The sequence below is a fragment of the Sus scrofa genome, chromosome 2 (assembly GCF_054392235.1).
Source record: "Sus scrofa isolate SSC_HxYL_T2T_F1_AM1 chromosome 2, Sscrofa_HxYL_maternal_Yorkshire_Landrace_v2.0, whole genome shotgun sequence".
Taxonomy (NCBI): Eukaryota; Metazoa; Chordata; class Mammalia; order Artiodactyla; family Suidae; genus Sus; species Sus scrofa.
In genome coordinates this window covers 40333051-40353506 of record NC_139384.1, presented here as the reverse complement: position 1 = coordinate 40353506, position 20456 = coordinate 40333051, and the positions used below count along the sequence as shown (strand labels likewise).

At 36.3% G+C, this 20456-nt stretch overlaps 1 protein-coding gene across 4 annotated transcripts in view; it reads left to right on the top strand.

The window, feature by feature from the left end:
• ANO5 (anoctamin 5) overlaps nt 1-20456 on the top strand; it is an 84321-nt gene that overhangs the window by 49013 nt on the left and 14852 nt on the right. For all 4 annotated transcript variants that reach the window (XM_021083250.2, XM_005661072.4, XM_085010093.1 and 1 more), the window contains 8 exons: nt 3821-3955; nt 4765-4870; nt 4969-5029; nt 12694-12845; nt 15198-15272; nt 16398-16620; nt 18839-19008; nt 19361-19458. In XM_021083250.2, coding sequence (XP_020938909.1) covers nt 3821-3955; nt 4765-4870; nt 4969-5029; nt 12694-12845; nt 15198-15272; nt 16398-16620; nt 18839-19008; nt 19361-19458 — 1020 coding nt within the window. The remainder of the gene's footprint in view (nt 1-3820; nt 3956-4764; nt 4871-4968; nt 5030-12693; nt 12846-15197; nt 15273-16397; nt 16621-18838; nt 19009-19360; nt 19459-20456) is intronic.

Genomic DNA, 20456 nt, shown 5'->3' with positions numbered 1-20456 from the left:
GCATAATAATTACAGCACAGTGATAGCCATGAGAGAATTGAGCACAGAGGGAAAAGCACCTACCTTTATGGCAATAAGCAAGTTTCACATTGCTTATTCTTGAGTGCCTCTTGAGAGAGAAGTAAAAGGTTGTTAGGTAACCAAGTTAAGTAAGAATATCCCAGGTAGAGAGAGCAAGTACAGAACACTGGCTAAGGGCATTGTGCATTTAGTTCTTTATGTAGGAAGAGTTCCTGGTGAAATTTGAACATTTATCGTAAAAAGATCATGAAGACGTAATGACAAAACCATTGAAGGAAGGAAGAGGGCATTATTTAATTTTTTGCTTTAGAAACCTCAGTCTCTTGGAAAATGGGCAGATAGTTTAGAAGAATGCAAAGGAGGCTGTTAAAGTTTTCCAGTAATAGATATTGAAAGTCATACCCAAGGCATTGGAGAAAGCAAAGGGAGGATACTAGGGATTAGAAAAAGACTTTTATGACAGAATTTATTGGACCTAGTGGATTGGCTATGGAGGATTAAATTTAAAAAGAGAGAGAGAAAGGATGACTAGGGGTGCCTAGGAAGAGATTTAGAATATAGGATTCAAATTCCTACATTTCACACATTTCATGTTATCTCTACACCAAACTTAGGTACCATGTCCAAAAATTTGTAAATATTTTTACTCCCTTTTGGATACTGATCATTTTATCATATGAGAGTCTACTTTTTTCAGTGAAAACGGGAATACCAAGGTTGCCATTATTGGTTTATCAGTCTTTAATTTTATATGCCTTCCGATCCCATATTTTTCTTTCCAGTATAAGAGCTCTGTGTAATTTATCTTTTGATATCACCTATTGTGGTGGTTTAATACTTATAAATACAATAGATATAATTATATAATTGCTATGTAACAAATAAGTTAGAATAAATATATTTACAGTGACTATGATGCTGCTATTAAAAAGCCAAGATAGTGTAATAGCTAAGTTTCTCAGATGTCCGTGAATTTGTGTAAAAATGGATCACTTTAGACCAAATGTTTATTCATTCCTTAAGCCTGTATTTATTTCAGTTCTATCATCATTTTGATTATTTATGTCTCAGACTACGTACCAAGTCCTGGGAATACAAAATTAGACCAATTCCATCTTACAAGATCATACTGCCAATATTATTGAATGTTGTCTACCTATCTGATGCCATATTTGATATTATGGGGCCACAGACAAGTTCAAAGTTTAGTATATCAAATGGACAGGTTAAGATACCATAGTTGAAGATCCCATTGTGGCTCAGCAGGTTAAGAACCCAACTAGTGTACATGAAGATGCGGGTTTGATACTTGGCCTCATGCAGTGGGTTAAGGATCCAGCATTGCCGTGAGCTGTGGTGTAGGTCTCAGACGCAGCTCATATCCTGCGTTGCTGTGGCTGTGGTGTAGGCTGTCAGTTGCAGCTCTGTTTTGACCCCTAGCTTGGGAACTTCCATATGCCACAGTGCAACCCTAAAAAGACAAAAAAAAAAAAAAAAAAAAAAGAGCGAGAGAGAGAGAGAAAGAAAAAAAGAGAGAGAGAAGAAATACCATAGGTGTAAATAAAAGGAAAAATTTCCTAAAAAAATAATACTCAAAAGAAGTATTTATTCTCCTTACATTTGAAACTTTATAGTGTATCTCGTTATTAGACTTTTCTTTTTCTTTGTCATGAATAAGATAATTATTAAATGTTATTTCAATAATATGTAAATAATATATTTGGTTTTTTACCATAATACAAATCTATGACATGTCTCTTGCTTTTTGCATTAAGAGACTGTTTAGTTGTTAATCTATTCTGAAGCTCTCCAAATCCAAAGTTTAGTAGTTTCTATAATTCTATATATAATAACTATTCCTTTGAGAATTTCTCTTTTTGAGAATCTTTTAAATACTAAAGTTCTAGAATTCTTGAGAACTTTTATTTCTCAATGAACAAGATTCTTGAAACTTGAAAGAAAATTGTAGTTCAAGAACAAAGATTTGAAATATCCAGTTTCTTTATGAATTTTCAAATAATTTTTTGATTAAGCCTACAGCAATAATATTTTACCTTAAAAATCATCAATTCTATCATTTTTAAATTTCAAGTGGAAGTAGACATGGTAAATAGTAAATTTTCTCAAATCAAATATCTTTATTCTTTTGGGGGGTGGGAATTTTGATATTATAAAGTCTTATAGTAATTTCTCTATTTTTTGGCCGAAAAAAAAAAAGAGGAGGTCCCGTTGTGGCTCAGTGGTTAACGAACCAAACTAGCATCCATGACGATTTGGGTTCGATCCCTGGCCTCACTCAATGAGTTAAGGATCTGGCGATGCAGCACTGCCATAAGCTGTGGTATAGGTCGCAGACACGGCTCAGATCCCGTGTTGCTGTGGTTCTGGCATAGGCTGGCAGCTACAGCTCCGATTGGACCCCTAATCTGGAAACCTCCATATGCCACCGGTGCAGCCCTAAAAGACACACACACACACACACACACAAAGAGCAAAAGCAGTTTTACTCATCCTGTGTGAGTGAACCTAAGGAAGTCATAAGTGTAAATTAACAAGGTGATACAATAAATAATATACATAATTTGCTTTCAAGTTTATAGTCATTTGAAGAGCAGTACAAGGGAAAACAACAAGGTAAAAATGTTTATTATCACTTAAAAAAATGAAATGTGGTACAAGGAGAAAGATTCCTATTTCATTAGAAAAGATTCAAAACTTTGAAAACTGAAGAATGGGAGGGTCAATAAAATTAATATTATGAGAAATATTATAAACCTCACTTGGAAATTGTTTTGGTTAAGTCTGTATTAAGTTTATGTTATATAAAATTTAAACCCTTTGTGTTGAGTTGCCTGTTTTTTTGAGCATGTGTGGGAATTACAATTTAATGTAAAGTGCTTTAATAGGTTTATATATGTAATGCAGTTAGAACCTAAAAGGACTCACATCTCTCTACATAGAAAACTGTGGAAGGACTTCACGGATTTGGTGAGCTGAGCTCTACGTGAATAAGGGGAAAAATTAACCTATTTTTTTAATGTTGTTTTTTATAAACCTGGTTTTCTGAGGTAGAGAAAAACCTAGTTCTCTGGTTCTTTGAGGGATTCCTTAAGAGAGAAGTCGCTTTAAAATCAACAGAAAAAAAAATTCGGTTATAAGGCATGAACATTGATGCCAAATAATGCTGTCACTTTTCCACTCTTTGTAAAGCAAGAGCTGAACTGTATATTTTATGGAACTTTATTACACAGTCATTCTTGATTCCTTGGTTTGCTGCCTGTCTTACAACCCCATAAGCATCCATCAGTGATCCACATTTGAAGGAAGGTGGACATTCATGTGTACAACGACGCTCACCTGTTGTGGTCCTCGTACTTTCTTCAGTTTTAGAGAGGAAGCAAAAGTTCCTGAGCAGATCGTGAATGTGATTTTGATTTAAGTTAATTACTAGAAGTCACACCACAGAATGATTTGCACTTTATTTTAAACTCTCTTTAACATTAAAAAGCTTTTCAAGTTACCTTATTATTTCACAAGTAAAACAGCTTGTACTCAGTTGGCTTCCTGTTTATATTTGTTATCTCTTTTAATCCTTACACCAGTTCTGTGGATAAGCATAATCCTGCATTTTATGATGTGGCAACCAAAGATTAGAAAATTTAGTAACTTTATCAAAATTACATGGCTAGAAAGCAGTGGAGCCAAAATTAGAATACAGGCTTGTCTGAATACAAAACCAAGACTCTCTGGACTGTATCATTCTTGCAACCTCTGATTCTATTTTTATTCTCTTTCATAGGGATTATTATGGAGAAAAAATTGGCATCTATTTTGTCTTTCTTGGATTTTACACAGAAATGCTATTTTTTGCAGCAATAGTTGGCTTAGTTTGTTTTATTTATGGCTTATTCTCAATGCATGATAACTTAAGCAGGTAAGTACAACTGAGTTGCCCAAATAGAAAAAGAAATCTTATGCTAACTGAAGCTGTTGTTATTATTTTTTTCTGGAATTTGTGTCAGAATGTTTCCTGTGGCAACAGATAATTGATACTTCTGAAAAAGACCTAAACAAAGCAGTTACCCCTCACTTGGTACTTCATGGAAAATCTGCTGGGTTTTTTTCACCTTTATTGAAATATAATTGACAAAATTGTAAGATATTTAAAGCATACATCATGATGATTAGATATACATATACATGTGAAAAAATTTCTCCCATCTGGTTAATTGGTGTATGCATCATCTTAACATATTTTTTTGGAAAATCTGTTTTATAATGATGGGCACTAAAGATCCCATTCCTCAAAGCATTTCACAATGATGGGAGGTAAAGATCCCATTCTGCAAAGCATGACTTGACCTGCATTGCTCCTTCTGCCATATGTGACAAGCAATGTAAAGTTGTTCTGTTAAGAACAGCTTTGGACTTCTGCCCAAACATGTCACTTTTAAAATAACTTTGCTGGAGTTCCCACTGTGACTCAGAGTTAAGAACCCTTCTAGTATCTGTGAGGATGTGGGTTTTATCCCTGACCTCGCTCAGATGGTTAAAGGATCTGGCAATGCCAGGAGCTAAGGTCTAGGTCACAGACGCAGCTTGGATCTGGTGTAGCTGTTGCTGTGGCATAGGCCGGCAGCTGCAGCTCCAGTTCCACCCCTGGCCTTGGAGCTTCCATGTGCCATAAGCGTGGCCCTAGAAAAAAGAAAAAAGAATAAAATAACTTTGCTCTTCCTTCTGCAGCACTGAGATCTGTGACCCTGAGATTGGAGGTCAGATTATCATGTGCCCACTCTGTGATCTGATGTGTGACTATTGGAGACTCAATTCCACGTGTTTGGCTTCAAAGGTGTGTATGTATTGTGGTATGTTGAAAAGACTTGCAATTTCCCTCCTTTTGTATTGTGTTTGTTACTAAGCAGTTTTTCTGATGTTGTTGTTTTACAGTTCTCCCACTTATTTGACAATGAGTCAACAGTGTTCTTTGCAATATTCATGGGAATTTGGGGTAAGTAAATAGTCACACTAAAAACAACTTTCTCCATGTTCTGTTATATGGCCATTCATATAACATATACAGATGGCATTTCTTATAAACCCAAAGTGGTTTTACATCTTTGTGTCTTTGCTAGCTTCAGTACACTGATGGAGTCCACATCAGTGGTCTTTAGGTCTTGGCCTTTGGTCCAGAAAGGTCTCTTATTCATCTGCTCATTTCTCTAAAACACACTATGATTTTTTAAACTTTATATATATTCAGCCCACACTTAACACCATAATAAAAACAGTCTCAGTAAGTGCTTCATTCACAAGAACATAAGTATTTGGTGGCTGAAGGATATTGAGTCATGGATACAAATGAACAAAACTCAGAAAATGTTGAGCACTAATCAATCAGTGTTTGAGTTTACATTCCCTGTGTTGAATTCTAATTTCAGCTTCCATGTCCATTTAGTAAAAGTCTTCCATATAAAGTGGAATTCCCCTTAATTTTGGAAATGTCCCCACGTTTCCTCTTCTATATCATATGGGAAGTGAAAGTGTCATGAGGTTCCCACCATCTGTAGGAAATATTTTCTGTAAGAGTAACTCAGCAAGAGTAGGCCTAAAAACTTCTAAACCATGTCTCAAAATTTGGGGGAATTCTAGGAAAAGAGAGACCTTTTTCTTTCCAAGTTAACAAAAAGTCTTTAACAAACAAAAATATGTCCATTTAAAAACTGGGCAAGGGAGCAGCTTGGTCCAGGCAAATGAATGCCAAATTTCGTAGGGGGGAAGGGGTGTATGTGAGACAGAGGAATTTATGGGTTTCTGTCACTTCCGCTTGGATGCTGTGATCCAAAGGGAATGGCCCAGATTCAAAGGGAGAATAGGGGACACAGAAGAGTCTTACCAACAATTCTTGGGCAGCCTCCTCTGGTTAAGTTAGTATATGGACATCTCCCTGTCATATGGCTGCCTCTATCACATTTTGGAATCAGAAATGGATGATAGGTACAAAAATTACAACAAATGTAATAGTTTTCAGTTGTTTACATTGAGAGAGATTGTACACCAACACTAGCCTTATATTTCATAACAAATAGGGGAGCAACCAAACATGGAACACCCAGAAGCTGCAGTAACCCTGGGAGTGAAGATATCATTTCAATAGAGATTTTGTTTCCTTTGGATATATACATAAAAGTGGGATTGCTGGATCATATTGTAGCTCTATATTTAATTTTTGGAGGGACATGCATAGTTTTTTTCCATAACGGCTGCACCAATTTACATTTCCACCAACAGTACACAAGGGTTCCTTTTTTTCAGTTTTGTACTTTTGCAAATGAATATCCAGGTTTCCCAAGCCGTTTATAGAAGAAACCCTTCTTCCCTCATTGAGTATTCTTGGTTCCTTTGTCAAATGTTTGTTGACTATAGTAACTAATTATGGGGTTATTTCTGGGCTCTTGATTTGATTCAGAGGTTTGTGTGTTTGTTTTTATGCCCGTAACATACTATTTCATTACTATGGCTTTATAGTATAGTTCGAAATCAAAAGTATGATGCTTACTGCTTTGTTCTTCTTTCTCAAGTTTGCTTTGGCTATTTGGAGGCCTTGATGGCTCCATACAAATTTTAGGATTGTTTTCTCTATATCTGTGAAAAAAAGCTTTGGAACTTTGATAGGCATTGCATTGAATCTGGAGATTGCTTAGGTATGAACATTTTTATAATATTGGTTCCTCCAGTCCATGAACATGGACTCTCTCTCCATTTATTTGTGTCTTCTTCAATTTCTTTTATCAATATCTTGTACTGTACAGTGTACATATTTCTCACCTCCTTGGCTAAATTTATTCCTGGGTATTTTGTTCTTTTTGATACTATTGTAAATGACATTGTTTTCTTAATTTCTATTTATTTATTTATCTATTTATAGAGCCACACTTGTGGCATATGGAAGTTCCTGGGCTAGGGGTCAAATCAGAGCTATAGCTGCTGGCCCGTGCCACAGCCACAGCAACACCAGATCTGAGCCACGTCTGCGACCTACACCACAGCACACAGCAACGACAGATCCTTAACCCACTGAGAGGGGCCAGGGATCAAACCCTCATCTTCATGGATACTAGTTGGCTTCATTTCTGCTGAGCCACAGTAGGAACTCCTCTTAATTTCTCTTTCTGATAGTATGTGGGTAGAATATAGAAACACACTGATTTTTGTATATGTTAATTTTTATCCTGGAAGTTGACCGAATTTATTTATTAGTTCTAACAGTTTTTGTGTTTGGGGGTGTGTGTGTGTGTGTGTGTGTGTGTGTGTGTAGCCTTTAGAATGTTCTTTATAACCTAATTTTATATGCAAATGGAGACATTTTTACATCTTTCCTTTTTTCTTTCTAATTCATATGATTTTATTTCTTTTTCCTGATTAATTACTCTGGCTAGGACTTCCAGTACTCTATTGAGTAATAGTGGCAAGAAAAGCCATCCTTTTCTTTTCCCTGATCATAGCGGAAAAGCTTTTAGCTTTTCACCATTGAGTATGATGGTAGCTGTGGACTTGTCAGGTATGGCCCTTATTATATTGAAGTACTTCCATCTCTACCCATATTGTTGAGAGTTTTTATCATCATGATGCTGAATTCTGTCAAATTTTTTCCTACATCTGTTGAGATGATCATCTTTTTATCATTTATTTTGTTAATATGGTATACCACATTGATTAATTTGTGGATATTGAACTGTCCCTGTATTGCTGGAGTCAATACCATTTGATCATGGTGTATGATTTTTTTGATGTTTTGCTGAATTTGATTTGCTGCTGTTTTGTTCAGGTTCTTTACATCTGTGTTCATCAGGTATATTTTTCTTTACATGAAGTGTCTTTATCAGACATTGATGTCAAGGTAATGTCGGCCTCATAAAAAGTTTGGAAGTTTTCTTTTCTAGTTTTTGGAAGAGTTTGAGGATTTATTCTTCTTTTCATTTGATAGAAGTTGCCGGTGAAACTATCTGGTCTGGATTTCAGTTTGTGGAGGAGTTTTTGTCTGATTTGATTTGATTCAATATCCTTACTGAAAATTGATTTTTTATTTCTTCATAATTCAGTCTTGGTAGGTTGTATGTTTCTAGGAATTTATCCAGTTCTTCTAGGTACCCACTGTGTTGGCATATAATTGTTCATTGCAGCTTTTTTTTTTTTTTTTTTTTTTTTCCATTTCTTGGGCCACTCCCGTGGCATGTGGAGGTTCCCAGGCTAGGGGTCAAATCACCTACACCACAGCTCATGGCAACGCCGGATCGTTAACTCACTGAGCAAGGGCAGGGATCCAACCTGCAACCTCATGGTTCTTAGTCGGATTCGTTAACCACTGCGTCACAACGGGAACTCCCATTGCAGCGTCTTTTGATCCTTTGTATTTCTGTGCTATCAGTTGTCATATGCCCTCTTTAATTTCTAATTTTATTCATTTCAGCCTTATCTTTTTTTCATGGTAATTCTGGCTAAAAGTCTTTCTATTTCGTTTATCTTTTCAAAATAAATAAAAGTTTCATTGATATTTTATATCATCTTTTTAGTCTCTATTTTATTTACTTCCACTTTGGTAATTGTTATTTCCTTCCTTCTACTGCCTTTGGCTTAGGTTTTTCTTTTTCTAGTACCTTGAGATCTAAAGTTAGGTTGTTTATTTGTGCTTTTTTTTGGTTCTTAATGTGGGCATTTATCTCTATGAACCTCCCTCTTAGAACTGCTTCTGCATCCCATAAGCTTTGGTGTATTGTATTTCCAGTATCGTTTATCACAAGGTATTTTTTTATTTCTTTTAGACCCATTGTTTGTTTGGTAGCATGTCCTTATAATGTCCACATATTTGTGAATTTTCCAGTTTTCATTTTTCTTGTAATTCTAGTTTCATACCTTTTGGTCATAAAAAAATGCTTGATATAACTTCGAACTTTTCAAACTTATTAAGACTTGTTTTGTGGTGCTCGCATATGATATTCCCTGAGAATGTTCCATGTGCACTTAGAAGAATGTGTATTCTGCTATTTTGGATGGAATGTGCTGTCAGTGCCAGTTAAGTCCCTTTGCTCTAACATGTAGTTTAAGTCCAGTCATTCGTTATCAGTTTTCTGTTAGGATGATCTATCCATTATTGAAAATGGGGTATTGAAGTACTATTATTATATTACTGACTGCTTCTGTCTTCAGATCTGTTAGCATTTATATATTTAGGTGTTCCTCTATTGGATTCATAAATATTTCTAATGTTATATCTTCTTGTTTGATGGATCTCTTTGTCTTTATACAAGGACATTCTTTTTACCTTACTGTGATCTTTGTATTAAAGTCTATTTTGTCTGATATAAGTATAGCTAGTCTTGCTTTCTTTTGGTTTCTGTTTGCATGGAATATCTTTTTCCATCCCTTCACTTTTAGTTTATTTTGTGTCCTTACAGCTGAAGTGAGTTTCTTGTAGGCAGCACATGGTTGGGTCTTGGGGTTCTTTTGCTTTTTTTTGTTTTGTTTTGTTTTTGGTTTTTGGTTTTTTAATCAGCCACTTTGTGACTTTTGATTGGAGAATTTGGTTAAATACATTAAAGTAATTACTGATAGGTATAGACTTACTATTGGTATTTTGTTAATTGTTTTATAATTCCTTTGTTCCTTTCTTCTGCTCTTGTTCTCTTCCTTTGGGGAAGAGGATTTTCTGTAATGGTATACTTAGGTCCCTTTACCTTAGGTCCCTTTGTTGATAAGATTTTTTTTCTCTGGGGTTACGAGGCTTACATAAAACATCTATAACATTTTGAAGACTAACTTGAAATGTATATTAAAGCTCTATGTTTTTAGTCTCCCTTCCATGCTTTATTTTTTTGTTTGTTTGTTTGGTTTTGTTTTGTTTTGTTCTGTTTTTGTCTTTTTAGGGCCACACCTGTGGCATATGTAAGTTCCCAGGCTAGGGGTTGAATCAGAGCTGCCACTGCTGGCCTATACCACAACCACAGCAATGCAGGATACTTAACCCACTGAGTGGATTCAGGAATCAAACCCACGTCCACATGGGTACTAGTCAGATTCATTACCACTGAACCACAATGGGAACTCCACGTTTTATGTTTTCGATGTCACAGTTTATATCTTCTTAGCTTGTCTATTCTTTAACCAATTACTTGTTATACAGTTTTATTGTAGGTAGTTATTTTTATTGCTTTTGTCTTTTAACCTTTATAATATATTTATGAGTGTTTTACCTGCAACCATTATAACATTAGAATATTCTGAATTTAACTATACATTTACCTTTACCAATGAAATTTATACTTTGATATATTTTCATTTCTGTTTAAAGGGGTCCCTTTAACCTTTCTTAAAAAGCCATCCTTATTGTGATAACTCTTTCAGCTTTTGCTTATCTGGAAAACTTTCCAGGTAGAGTATTCTTGGTCCTCAGGTGTTTTTTGTTTTTTGTATTTTGTTTTTTTTTCAGTGCTTTGACTATATGCTACTCCCTTAAGGTGTGCAATGCTTTTGCAGAAAATTCTGCTGATAGTCTTATGTGGGTTCCCTTGTTTGTAAAGATTTTGTTTTTGTTTTCTCTGACTGCTTGTAAGATTTTTCCCTTTGTCTTTACCTTTTGACATTTTGATTACAATGTGTCTCAACATGGTTCTCTTTTTTTTTTTCTTCACTTTTTTTTTTTTGTAATTCAGTGGCTTTCCTAGGTCTGATATTTGTGGGGTTTTTTTCTCCCCATGTTAGAGATGTTTTTAGCCATTATATCTTTGAATAAGTTTTCTGTCTCTCTCTCCATCTCTTCTCCTTCTGGAATCCCTATAATGCAAATGTTGGTCTGTTTGATATTGTCCTATAACTCCCTCAAGCTAACCTCACTTTTTTTCACTTATTTTTCATTTTCATTTAATTCATTTTTGCCTCCCTGCCTGGATGAATTTTAATTCCTTTTCCCCTGTTTGGAGTTTGCTGATTCTTTCTTTACTTGAACTAATATGCTGTTGAACTTACCTATTGAATTTTATAATGCAATTATTGTATTCTTCAGCTCTATAATTTCTGTTTAATACTTTCTTACATTTAACATCTCTTTGTTCAGAAACTTAGTTTGTTCATGCATTGTTTCCTGGACCTTTGTATCTTTATGACCATTATTTTGAACTCTTTATCAGGTAAATCACTTATCTCCATTTCATGAAGATCTTTTTTTGAGGTTTGTCTTGTTTTATTTGGAACATATTCCTCTGTTTCTTCACTTAGCTTGCCTTTCTGTGTTGATTTTTGTGCATTAGATAAAACCATGACCTCTCCCAGCCTTGAAAGTGTGGCCTGTGATTGTCCAAGCTGCCTTCTTTATTCTTAGTGGCTCCCAATATTTGGGAGTTGTGCCAAGACCTATTGGTATCTCAAATGAGAAGATCTCCTTCAGCACCCAGATTCAGACTGTTTGCAAGCTGAATTATCAGGCAGCTGCTTTTAAAGTATGCAAGTAGATTTCTTTCAGGGAAAGATTGGACCATGGGTATTTGTGTCTGCCGCCCTGGAGAGATAGCCAGTTAGGAACTATTTGTTTTCTATGGCAATCAAAACAGTATGGTACTGGCATAAAGATAGACCCACAAACCAGTGAAACAGAATGGAGTCCAGAAATAAATCCACCCATATATGGTTGACTAATCTTCGACAAGCTTCCAAAAAAAAAAAAAAACGCAATGCAGAAAGGATACTCTTCAACAAATGGTGCTGAGAAAACTGGATATTGACATGCAAAAGAATGAACTTGGATCCTTATCTTTGTTGACTGAAAAAGAAAAAAAACACAATCTAGAAAATGAGAATTATGTATTTTGTTTGTATGTTTGCTTTTTAGGGCTGCATCTATGGCATATGGAAACTTCCAAGCTAGGGCTCAAATCAGAGCTGCAGCTGCTGGCCTACACCACAGCCACTGCAATGTGGGATCTAAGCTGCATCTGTGACCAACACCACTGCTCACAGCAACGCCAGATCCCCAACCCACTGAGCCAGAGATTGAACCCACATTCTCATGGATACTAGTCAGATTAATTTCCACTGCACCACAGTGGGAACTCTGAGAGAATTATGTTGTATTTGGTGGACTTTCTGAGGACTTCAAGCCCATGAGGTAGCCTCTCATACTATATATTATATCGTATGTTATACATATAGAGAGAGACAGACAGAGCAGGAGAGAGAGACATACTGCACTGTGAAATGGGTTCTTATGTTTTCCTTAAATTTCCATAAGCGTGAGCAAGTGGTACAGTTGCTTGAATGATTTCAATAAAAAACAAGCAAACAAAATCTAGGTAAAAGTCAAGTTAGTAAAAAGTCAAGTTCAAATATTACTTCAAATTATCTGAATGAAGAGAGAGAATAATGTTCCTGAAAAATTTTTTCTTGTATGGACTGTTGTCCAAGAAATCAATTTGTATTTATGTATATATGAGTTATTTTCAGTACTACTAAGTAGTATTATGCAACATTAATACTTTTATATTTATCATCAAACATTATAGTGACAGAAGAACCATCATGCAACCAAAATGCTTTTTAAAATAAAGAAAACCCAGTTATTTTTTTGTATTCATTTATTTCTCCATCTCTTTATTATATTTGTTCTTATACATTTCTTTCTCATAGTCACATTATTTTTGGAGTTTTGGAAACAGCGACAAGCCAGACTAGAATATGAGTGGGACCTGGTGGACTTTGAAGAGGAGCAGCAGCAGCTTCAGCTGAGACCTGAATTTGAAGCTATGTGTACACACAGGAAAATGAATCCAGTGACTAAGGTAGATGAGGGGAGCAGTATGGGCAGCATATTTCAACAGACGCACTGCTGTAGGGGGCCTCATAAATAATGACGTGTATTTTAATTAGCCTTTAAAGTAGTCTCTAACATATAAGTCATATAAACCTTTTTACTTGCTTCTAATATACATTTCAAATACATGTAAAAGTAGATAGAAGAATATAGTGAGACCCAGGATGGAGCCATCACCCCGCTTCAATTATTATTAATTCATGGACAGTCTTTTTTTTATTTATACACCTGTCCCTCCCTGCCACTAGATTATTTTGAAGCAAATCCAAGTCATCATATCATGAACTATATCATTTGAATACTAAGTGAAATAAAATGAAATAGAAAATAGTGTGTATGCTGTGGGCTTTGTGTGTGTTTGTGTGTGTGTGTGTTTATACATATATGGAAATGATACTAAGTTAATATGCAAAAGTTAAAATTGTATCATATTATTGTATTAAGATAGAGGGCTTATGAATGATTGCTTTATCAGGCCAAAGTTTATTCACCTAGTCCATTCTAATTATAATGGGAAGATCATTGCACTGGGGTCTGGGAAGGGAAGTCTAGGCTTTGGGATAATTGGAAACTGGCTGTATGTTGTTGACTGAGTTATTTGGCTTCTTGGTACCTCATTTTTTTCTTTTCTTTTATTTTTTTTTTGGTTTTTTAGGGCTGCACCTGTGGCATATGGAAGTTCTGAGGCTAGGGATGGAATAGGAGCTGCAGCTGCTGGCCTACACCACAGCCATAGCAATGCAGGATCTGAGCTGCATCTGCAACCTACACCACAGCTACACCAGATCCTTAACCCACTGAATGAGGCCAGGAATCAAACCCACATCCTCAGTGATACTAGTCGGACTCATTTCCACAACAGGAACTCCACCTAATTTTTTTTTCCCATGTGAAATTGAAAGGTACTTGGCAGACTTTTGGCTGCATATTCTTTTAGAGTCCCTACCTTTCCACAATCTATAATCACCATGGTACCTGATGCTATTAAAGAGAGAATAGAATATGTCTCTAAAATCTCTTCAGCAGAATGTCCTGTTCTGTTCAGAATACTATTCTTGTGTATAATACTCACAATTCCTTTCACAGTTTAGGCATTAATTAAACATTTATTCAATTTCATTGAATACTACAAAAGTTCAGTGAGTGAATGAAAAGAAAAAACCACCTCAGAAAATATATTCACAACCTGGGTGGCAACTTGCAGTTAATTGAAATACATTAAAAGAGATCATAATAATGACATTACATGTATCTATTCATACCTCATGGGATAAAAATGAAAATAAAAGCAGGTCTTTTGGCTTTGCAAAAAACTGTTGGGCTAAAAACAAGATGTACTGAATGTTTACCTTTGAAACCAGTTGAAAAACACTATGTATTGATTCACTGTGAATCATCTACTTCCCTTAGCTTTAACGGTTTTGAAAATGAGAGGATTTCTTTTTTCTTTTTTTCTTTCTTTTATACTTTGTAGACATGTTTCTTCAGTGGCTAAGCACAACCAGAACTTTTACATTTGAGTCTATTGGGAGCACACACAGGCATGCATGAGCACACACACATTGGATATACACATGCATAACCAATCAGATGTATGCACACACATCCTGGGATTCTGTAGAGTTCTTGGGCAACCAACTCTACCTGCTAAGTTCTGTTTGCATTCTGTCCTTTCTGAAAATCCCTGGGCTACGAAGATGTAAAATCTTAACTGTTAAATAGAATTACATGATTTAGATTTCCACTGACAGATATTTTTTACTGTGTGACAGTACTTGAGGGGTAAGATCTAACTGCCTCTTGATATAGCTAAAAATATCAGCTAATGTAGTTAATATATTCCCTCAATGACTTAAAAAACTGTTATGGTGGAAAAGTCTGGGCCTCTGAACTCTGTAGAAGAAGACAGTTAATCCTACGTGTATAAAGAAGGTACCCTATGTAATATCATGCAGAGCACTTACAGAGCACTGCAGTTCAATTCAATTCAATTTAACTCAATTAGAATAAACTTTTAATGCCATTAAGCCATGTCCACTTCAGCAGAAGCTTAGGCTTTGACTTTGTTTTCCTGTCTGCCTGGACCTGAATACCATTCTAATTCAACACTCAGGAAATCATGTGGATTATTTATATCTCATATCATTTGTAAATTATCTCATCTAAGAGCCCTAAGGACTCGTTACTAGAATGTAGCTTTCCATGAGCTGTAGTGAACCCATTGGGGAGGTTTCTACCTCAGCTGGGCTTTGTGAACTGTTTAGAGTCTCAACTTTGAGGGCAGATTTTGAATTGTGTTGTGATTTCTTCAAAATTACAGGAGATGGAACCTTATTTGCCTCTGTGTAACAGTATCCCATGGTACTTTTTATCGGGAGCCACGGTGACATTATGGGTGAGCATTCTTTAAAAACCGTTATCATTTATTTGACATAAGTTCATATTGAAATTATCTCAACAGTTTCATCTACAATGATTCTTGAGTCCCTCTCTTCCCTCCCCCTCCATAGTATGTTTTATCTTGAATGGAATTTTTATATAAAATAAACTATAATTTACATGGGTGTCCTGTAGTTGAACCTTGAAAAAATAGTTAGGGGGAGAGAGAGGTGCTTTATCTTAAAGCCTGTCCCTCACTCTCTCCCTTCTCTTTGTTAACTTGGTGATAACTTGAAACCAGAACAAGATTACAAACAATTGGATTGCAGAGTATATGGTTATTTTTTTAATTATTAATTTATCTCTATCTCCATTTAAAATAGAATATAAAGAGGTAATGAACAGTATGAGAAACTGCTTAAAAATATTCTGGAGTGTGGTTCCAGAAAGATCACTGTTACTTATTTCTAGTACTCATTCGATTTGATTCAGTTCCTCAACTTTCAGAATAAAATCTTCCAATCATTAAATCTTTATGATTTTGCAATGAGGGAAGGTATAAAATTTATACTAGGCATATCAGGTCACTAATAGCAGTATTCTGAAATGGAATGAAATCTGTAAACATATCTTTTGTGAAAGGAAGCAATTATCACACAACATGTTTAACTACAACCTAGAGCAGAGATCGCCAGACATGTGCTATAAAAGATATATTTTACCCTTTGCAGGCCGCAGGTAGCCTCTGGCACAAAATTGTCTTTGTTGTCCTTAACAACCTTTAAAAATGCACACAGAAAAAATTCTTACCTCAGGGGACACACAAGAACAAGTAAGGCCATGAGTAGACTCTGGCCTGATGGCTAGTTTCCCAACTCATTCTAGAGGATGGACCTAGAGGATGGACAATGAATACTTTTGTATTTTTTATTTACTCAGCTGAGGTCATGCACCTTCTCTCTGATCCTTTTACTTTCCTAGTTTTCATTTCCTGCCATCGATGGTGAGAGGACCTAACTTGCCTTGCTTTCCACATCAGAGCTGCTAAACTTAGTATATGAGATGAAGGAAAGTGTGTGTTTCAGTTAGGCAAGTATCACAGGAATACAAAGAGTGACCAGTTTTTGTTTCCCTTCTGCAGATGTCTCTGGTCGTCGCGTGCATGGTGGCTATGATTGTATACCGCCTGTCAGTCTTTGCTACATTTGCTAGCTTCATGGAAAGTGAAGCATCCTTAAAGCAAGTCAAAAGTGTCCTCACTCCCCAGATAACCACATCTCTCACTGGGTCATGTTTGAACTTCATTGTCATCTTGATCTTGAACTTCTTTTATGAAAGAATATCAGCCTGGATTACAAAAATGGGTAAGCTGGCCAAATCATTAGTATGACTCTGAAAAAAAGGTTTCTACCAATGCTGTACCTCCATTTTTAGATTGTTGACTAATAAAATATGCACAACCTAAAATGGAGAGTTATATTGTATATGGTGGACAAAACTGAGGCCTTAAGCCTGGGAAGCAGCATCTCAAGAACCCTGAGAAAACTGCTTAGAGGAGGCAAGGTGGGGAGCTAGGATGCATAGGAGTTTTGCACCAAGGGCAGGTATTCTGAACAAAAGTAAATTTAGTGCTTTTCTAGGGGAAGATACGAGAGTCTGGGCTCATTGAAATCATTCCTTTGATATGCACCTCAGCCATCTGGGGCCAGTATCCTAGGTTTTCACATCCTCAGGGCTCACCATCAGGAGTGGCTGCAGTCTGATGGCTGCTAGTTGGCAGGTATTCTTTGTTTCCTTCCTGAGTTCCTTCAGGGCTCCCAGATCAGAGGTGGTTGCAATGGCTGATGACTGTGACATCCTTTGTTTACGGATATGGCAGCCAGTATTTTATTTTTCAGGATCATCTCCCAGGGAGTTCGTTTTTTTTAAAGGCACATTTTAAGGCAGTTTTGCTCTACAGGTAGACCCATAACCTGGTACTTCAGAATCCTCTAACAGCTACATTCAGGCCTGTTATACGACAAGCACGAAGAACTAAAAAGAATTAGGACTCTGTAGATCTTCTTAATCCTCCTTTGATGAGGTTAGTTGAAACCTAAATAAAATCCTCATACTTTTCTGAAGGCACAGATCCTTTTTATTTCATGTGTATGGTTTTTAGAAGGCATTGGATTTTGAAAACAATTGTGAGGAGAACAAAACAATCGGGTCCTCCTGAATAAATTTAAAACTTAGTGCTCCTCTTTTCAGTTGCCATGTCTTAGAACCTGGATTGTTTTCTTTTAAAATTTTTTAAATGTCTCTTAAAGCCATGAGGGAATGAAGGAGTCACAGGTAGGGTGGGAAGTTCAGTCAGGGAGAGGAGCACAGAGCAGACCTTCTGCTGGCCTTGCCCCCAGCAAGTTAGAGATAAGACCAGAGACTCAGCTCCAGGCCTCAGCTGCTTTGGGGACCTCTCTCTCTCTCTCTCTCTCTCTCTCTCTCTCTCTCTCTCTCTCTCTCTCTCTCTCTCGGACCTCTTGCCTCGCCTCTAAATCTGTACACTGACATTGTGCTCAATGGTAACCAAAAAGGTAGCATAGAAATTACTCTAGTGCACTGGAGTAACCATGAGAAGCAGATGTTATTAAATATAGAGTTCTTCCTCAGTTTTATTTATTTTTTTCTATTAGCAACAGCAAAATATATATATATAATATATATAGTTAATATGTGTGTATATAATATATATATATATATGCAAATAGCACCTAAAAACTAAGCACTTAAAAATATCTCACTTTCATCAATGAGAAAAATCACTTGTATTCACATTAGAGATTTTTTTTGGAATGCAACTAAATTTTAGTAAGATGGGGTAGTTTTTAGAATACGGGTTGCAGTTTCAGTGTCACTGACGATGTCATGGATTTGGCTGGATCAGCTCAGGCTATCAAGAGAGTGTAAGCTTGGAAGACACTCTCCCTTACTCTTAGATACTTCCCCTTGTTCTACTGTGCCGTGGAGAAACTCCATTTTTCTTGTCTTTAGAATTCATTAAGTGATAGATCGTGATCATGCATTTTAAATGAAGGAGAGGGAAAATGGATACTTTTTACTGCCACCATTTGCGTGACATTGTTTTCAAAAACTGATAAAGCCATATAATTCATGAGAGGAAAGCACAATTCAGTTTGGAAATCCTCCTCTGCCCTTTAGATGATTTACTTTGTTTAAAGCGGATTGAAAACAGATGAAAGTGATCTAAAATGTGTACAGGATGTTGTATAATGTAACAGGAATGAGCATAAGGCTCTTCAGTCTGGTAAGGGTTTGAATTTCGTATTCCAGTAGTTCACCCCTCTGAATGTACTAATGACGGCTCCTGAGGCTTTTCCAGTGATTAGATTAATGCAAAGTCTCTAATAGAAAGTCTAGCACACAGCCATAGTTACTCAATATCGGTCAGTTATGAGCAAAGTGGGAAGCATTTCAACAGACTCTCAGAGTAGTATGACCAGATATCCCCTTGTCCTAGGGAACACAGAATTTGGGGAGAAACAGGAAGGCGCATTATTAAACTTTGGTGTTTTTATTTACCAGAGATTCCTCGAACTCACCAGGAGTATGAAAGCAGTCTTACCTTGAAAATGTTCCTGTTTCAGTTTGTAAATTTTTACTCGTCCTGCTTCTACGTCGCTTTCTTTAAAGGGAAGTTCGTGGGCTATCCCGGAAAATATACGTATTTGTTTAACGTGTGGAGAAGTGAAGAGGTAAGAATTCTCTTGAGACGTGAGCCTGTGGCTTCAGCAGCTCAGTGTTAACTACCTACCTTTTGATGTGCCTGGCACAAACTCAAGTTTTTATCCAGCCCTCACCCAGATACGAATATTCGAAGTTTTCTAAGAATGAGGCCCAGAAACTTGTTCTTAACATTTCACAGCTGACTCTAATATAGCTAGACGGTACTCATCTGTGACTATGCTTGGGACTGTTGAGCTAAATATATCTTTACTATCCATTCAAAGACAGATCTTCAGAGTCTCCTTCTGGTTTGGGATTTCTCTTGTGGAAATCCATCTTTCATCATTCACTTTACTTTTTTTTTTTCCCCCTTCTTACCAGTGTGATCCTGCAGGCTGTCTAATAGAATTGACAACTCAGTTGATCATCATAATGACTGGGAAACAGATCTTTGGAAATGTTAAGGAAGCCATTTATCCGTATGTATTGCTTGGAATTTTTTGCTTAATTTAAGTAACTAGGAGAAATTTCCTTTGGAAGAAGATGGAATTCTTTGATTATCATAGTACCTTTGTTAGCAAATGTCAACAACAATAACAACAACAAAAAAATCCTTCAGTCAAGACTCCATTAAGGTAATACAGACTTTTAAATATGCGTATCTGTTACTTATATTGAGGAAAAGGTAATTCTCCTCGCCTCCTGTGAAGATTCCACTGGAGCATCTAAATGTTATATGCTCTCTAGATTATTTTCCATGTTGCATTTTATTACAGATTTCTCAAAATTTGTATATTTCTGAAAATTACTAAAAGATGAGCTCTTTTAAAAAATCTACGTGTCATGGACACATGAACACTGAACCAAACTTCAGTCCACCTGCCTGCGTACATTGGCAGAAAAGCCAATGTACTGATGATACCAGGTTGCGGTGAGGAAAAGTTTAAAGTTTTTTGTAAGGCACACTACAAGTAGTCCAGGACAGCTAGTGCTAAAAAAGCCTGAACTCTCCAATGTATTTCTGTTTCAGGAACACATTTTTTTTTATTTTTTATTTTTTTTTATTTTAAGTGATTTTTATTTTTTCTATTATAGCTGGTTTACAGTGTTCTGTCAATTTTCCACTGTACAGCAAGGTGACCCAGTCACACATACATAGATACATTCTTTTTCTCACATTATCCTCCATCATGCTCCATCATAAGTGACTAGATATAGTTCCCAGTGCTCATTGCTTATCCATAGGAACACATTTTTAAAGGCCAGGTGAGGGGGGGGATGTTTCAGGAACACTTTTTTTTTTTTTTTTTTTTTTTTTTTCTGCTATTTAGAGCCGCCTCTGCAGCATGTGGAGTTTCCCAGGCCAGGGGTCAAATCGGAGCTGTAGCCACTAGCCTACACCACAGCCAAGGCAATGCCAGATCCCAGCTGCATCTGCGACCTACAGAACAGCTCACGGCAACGCCCAATCCTTAAC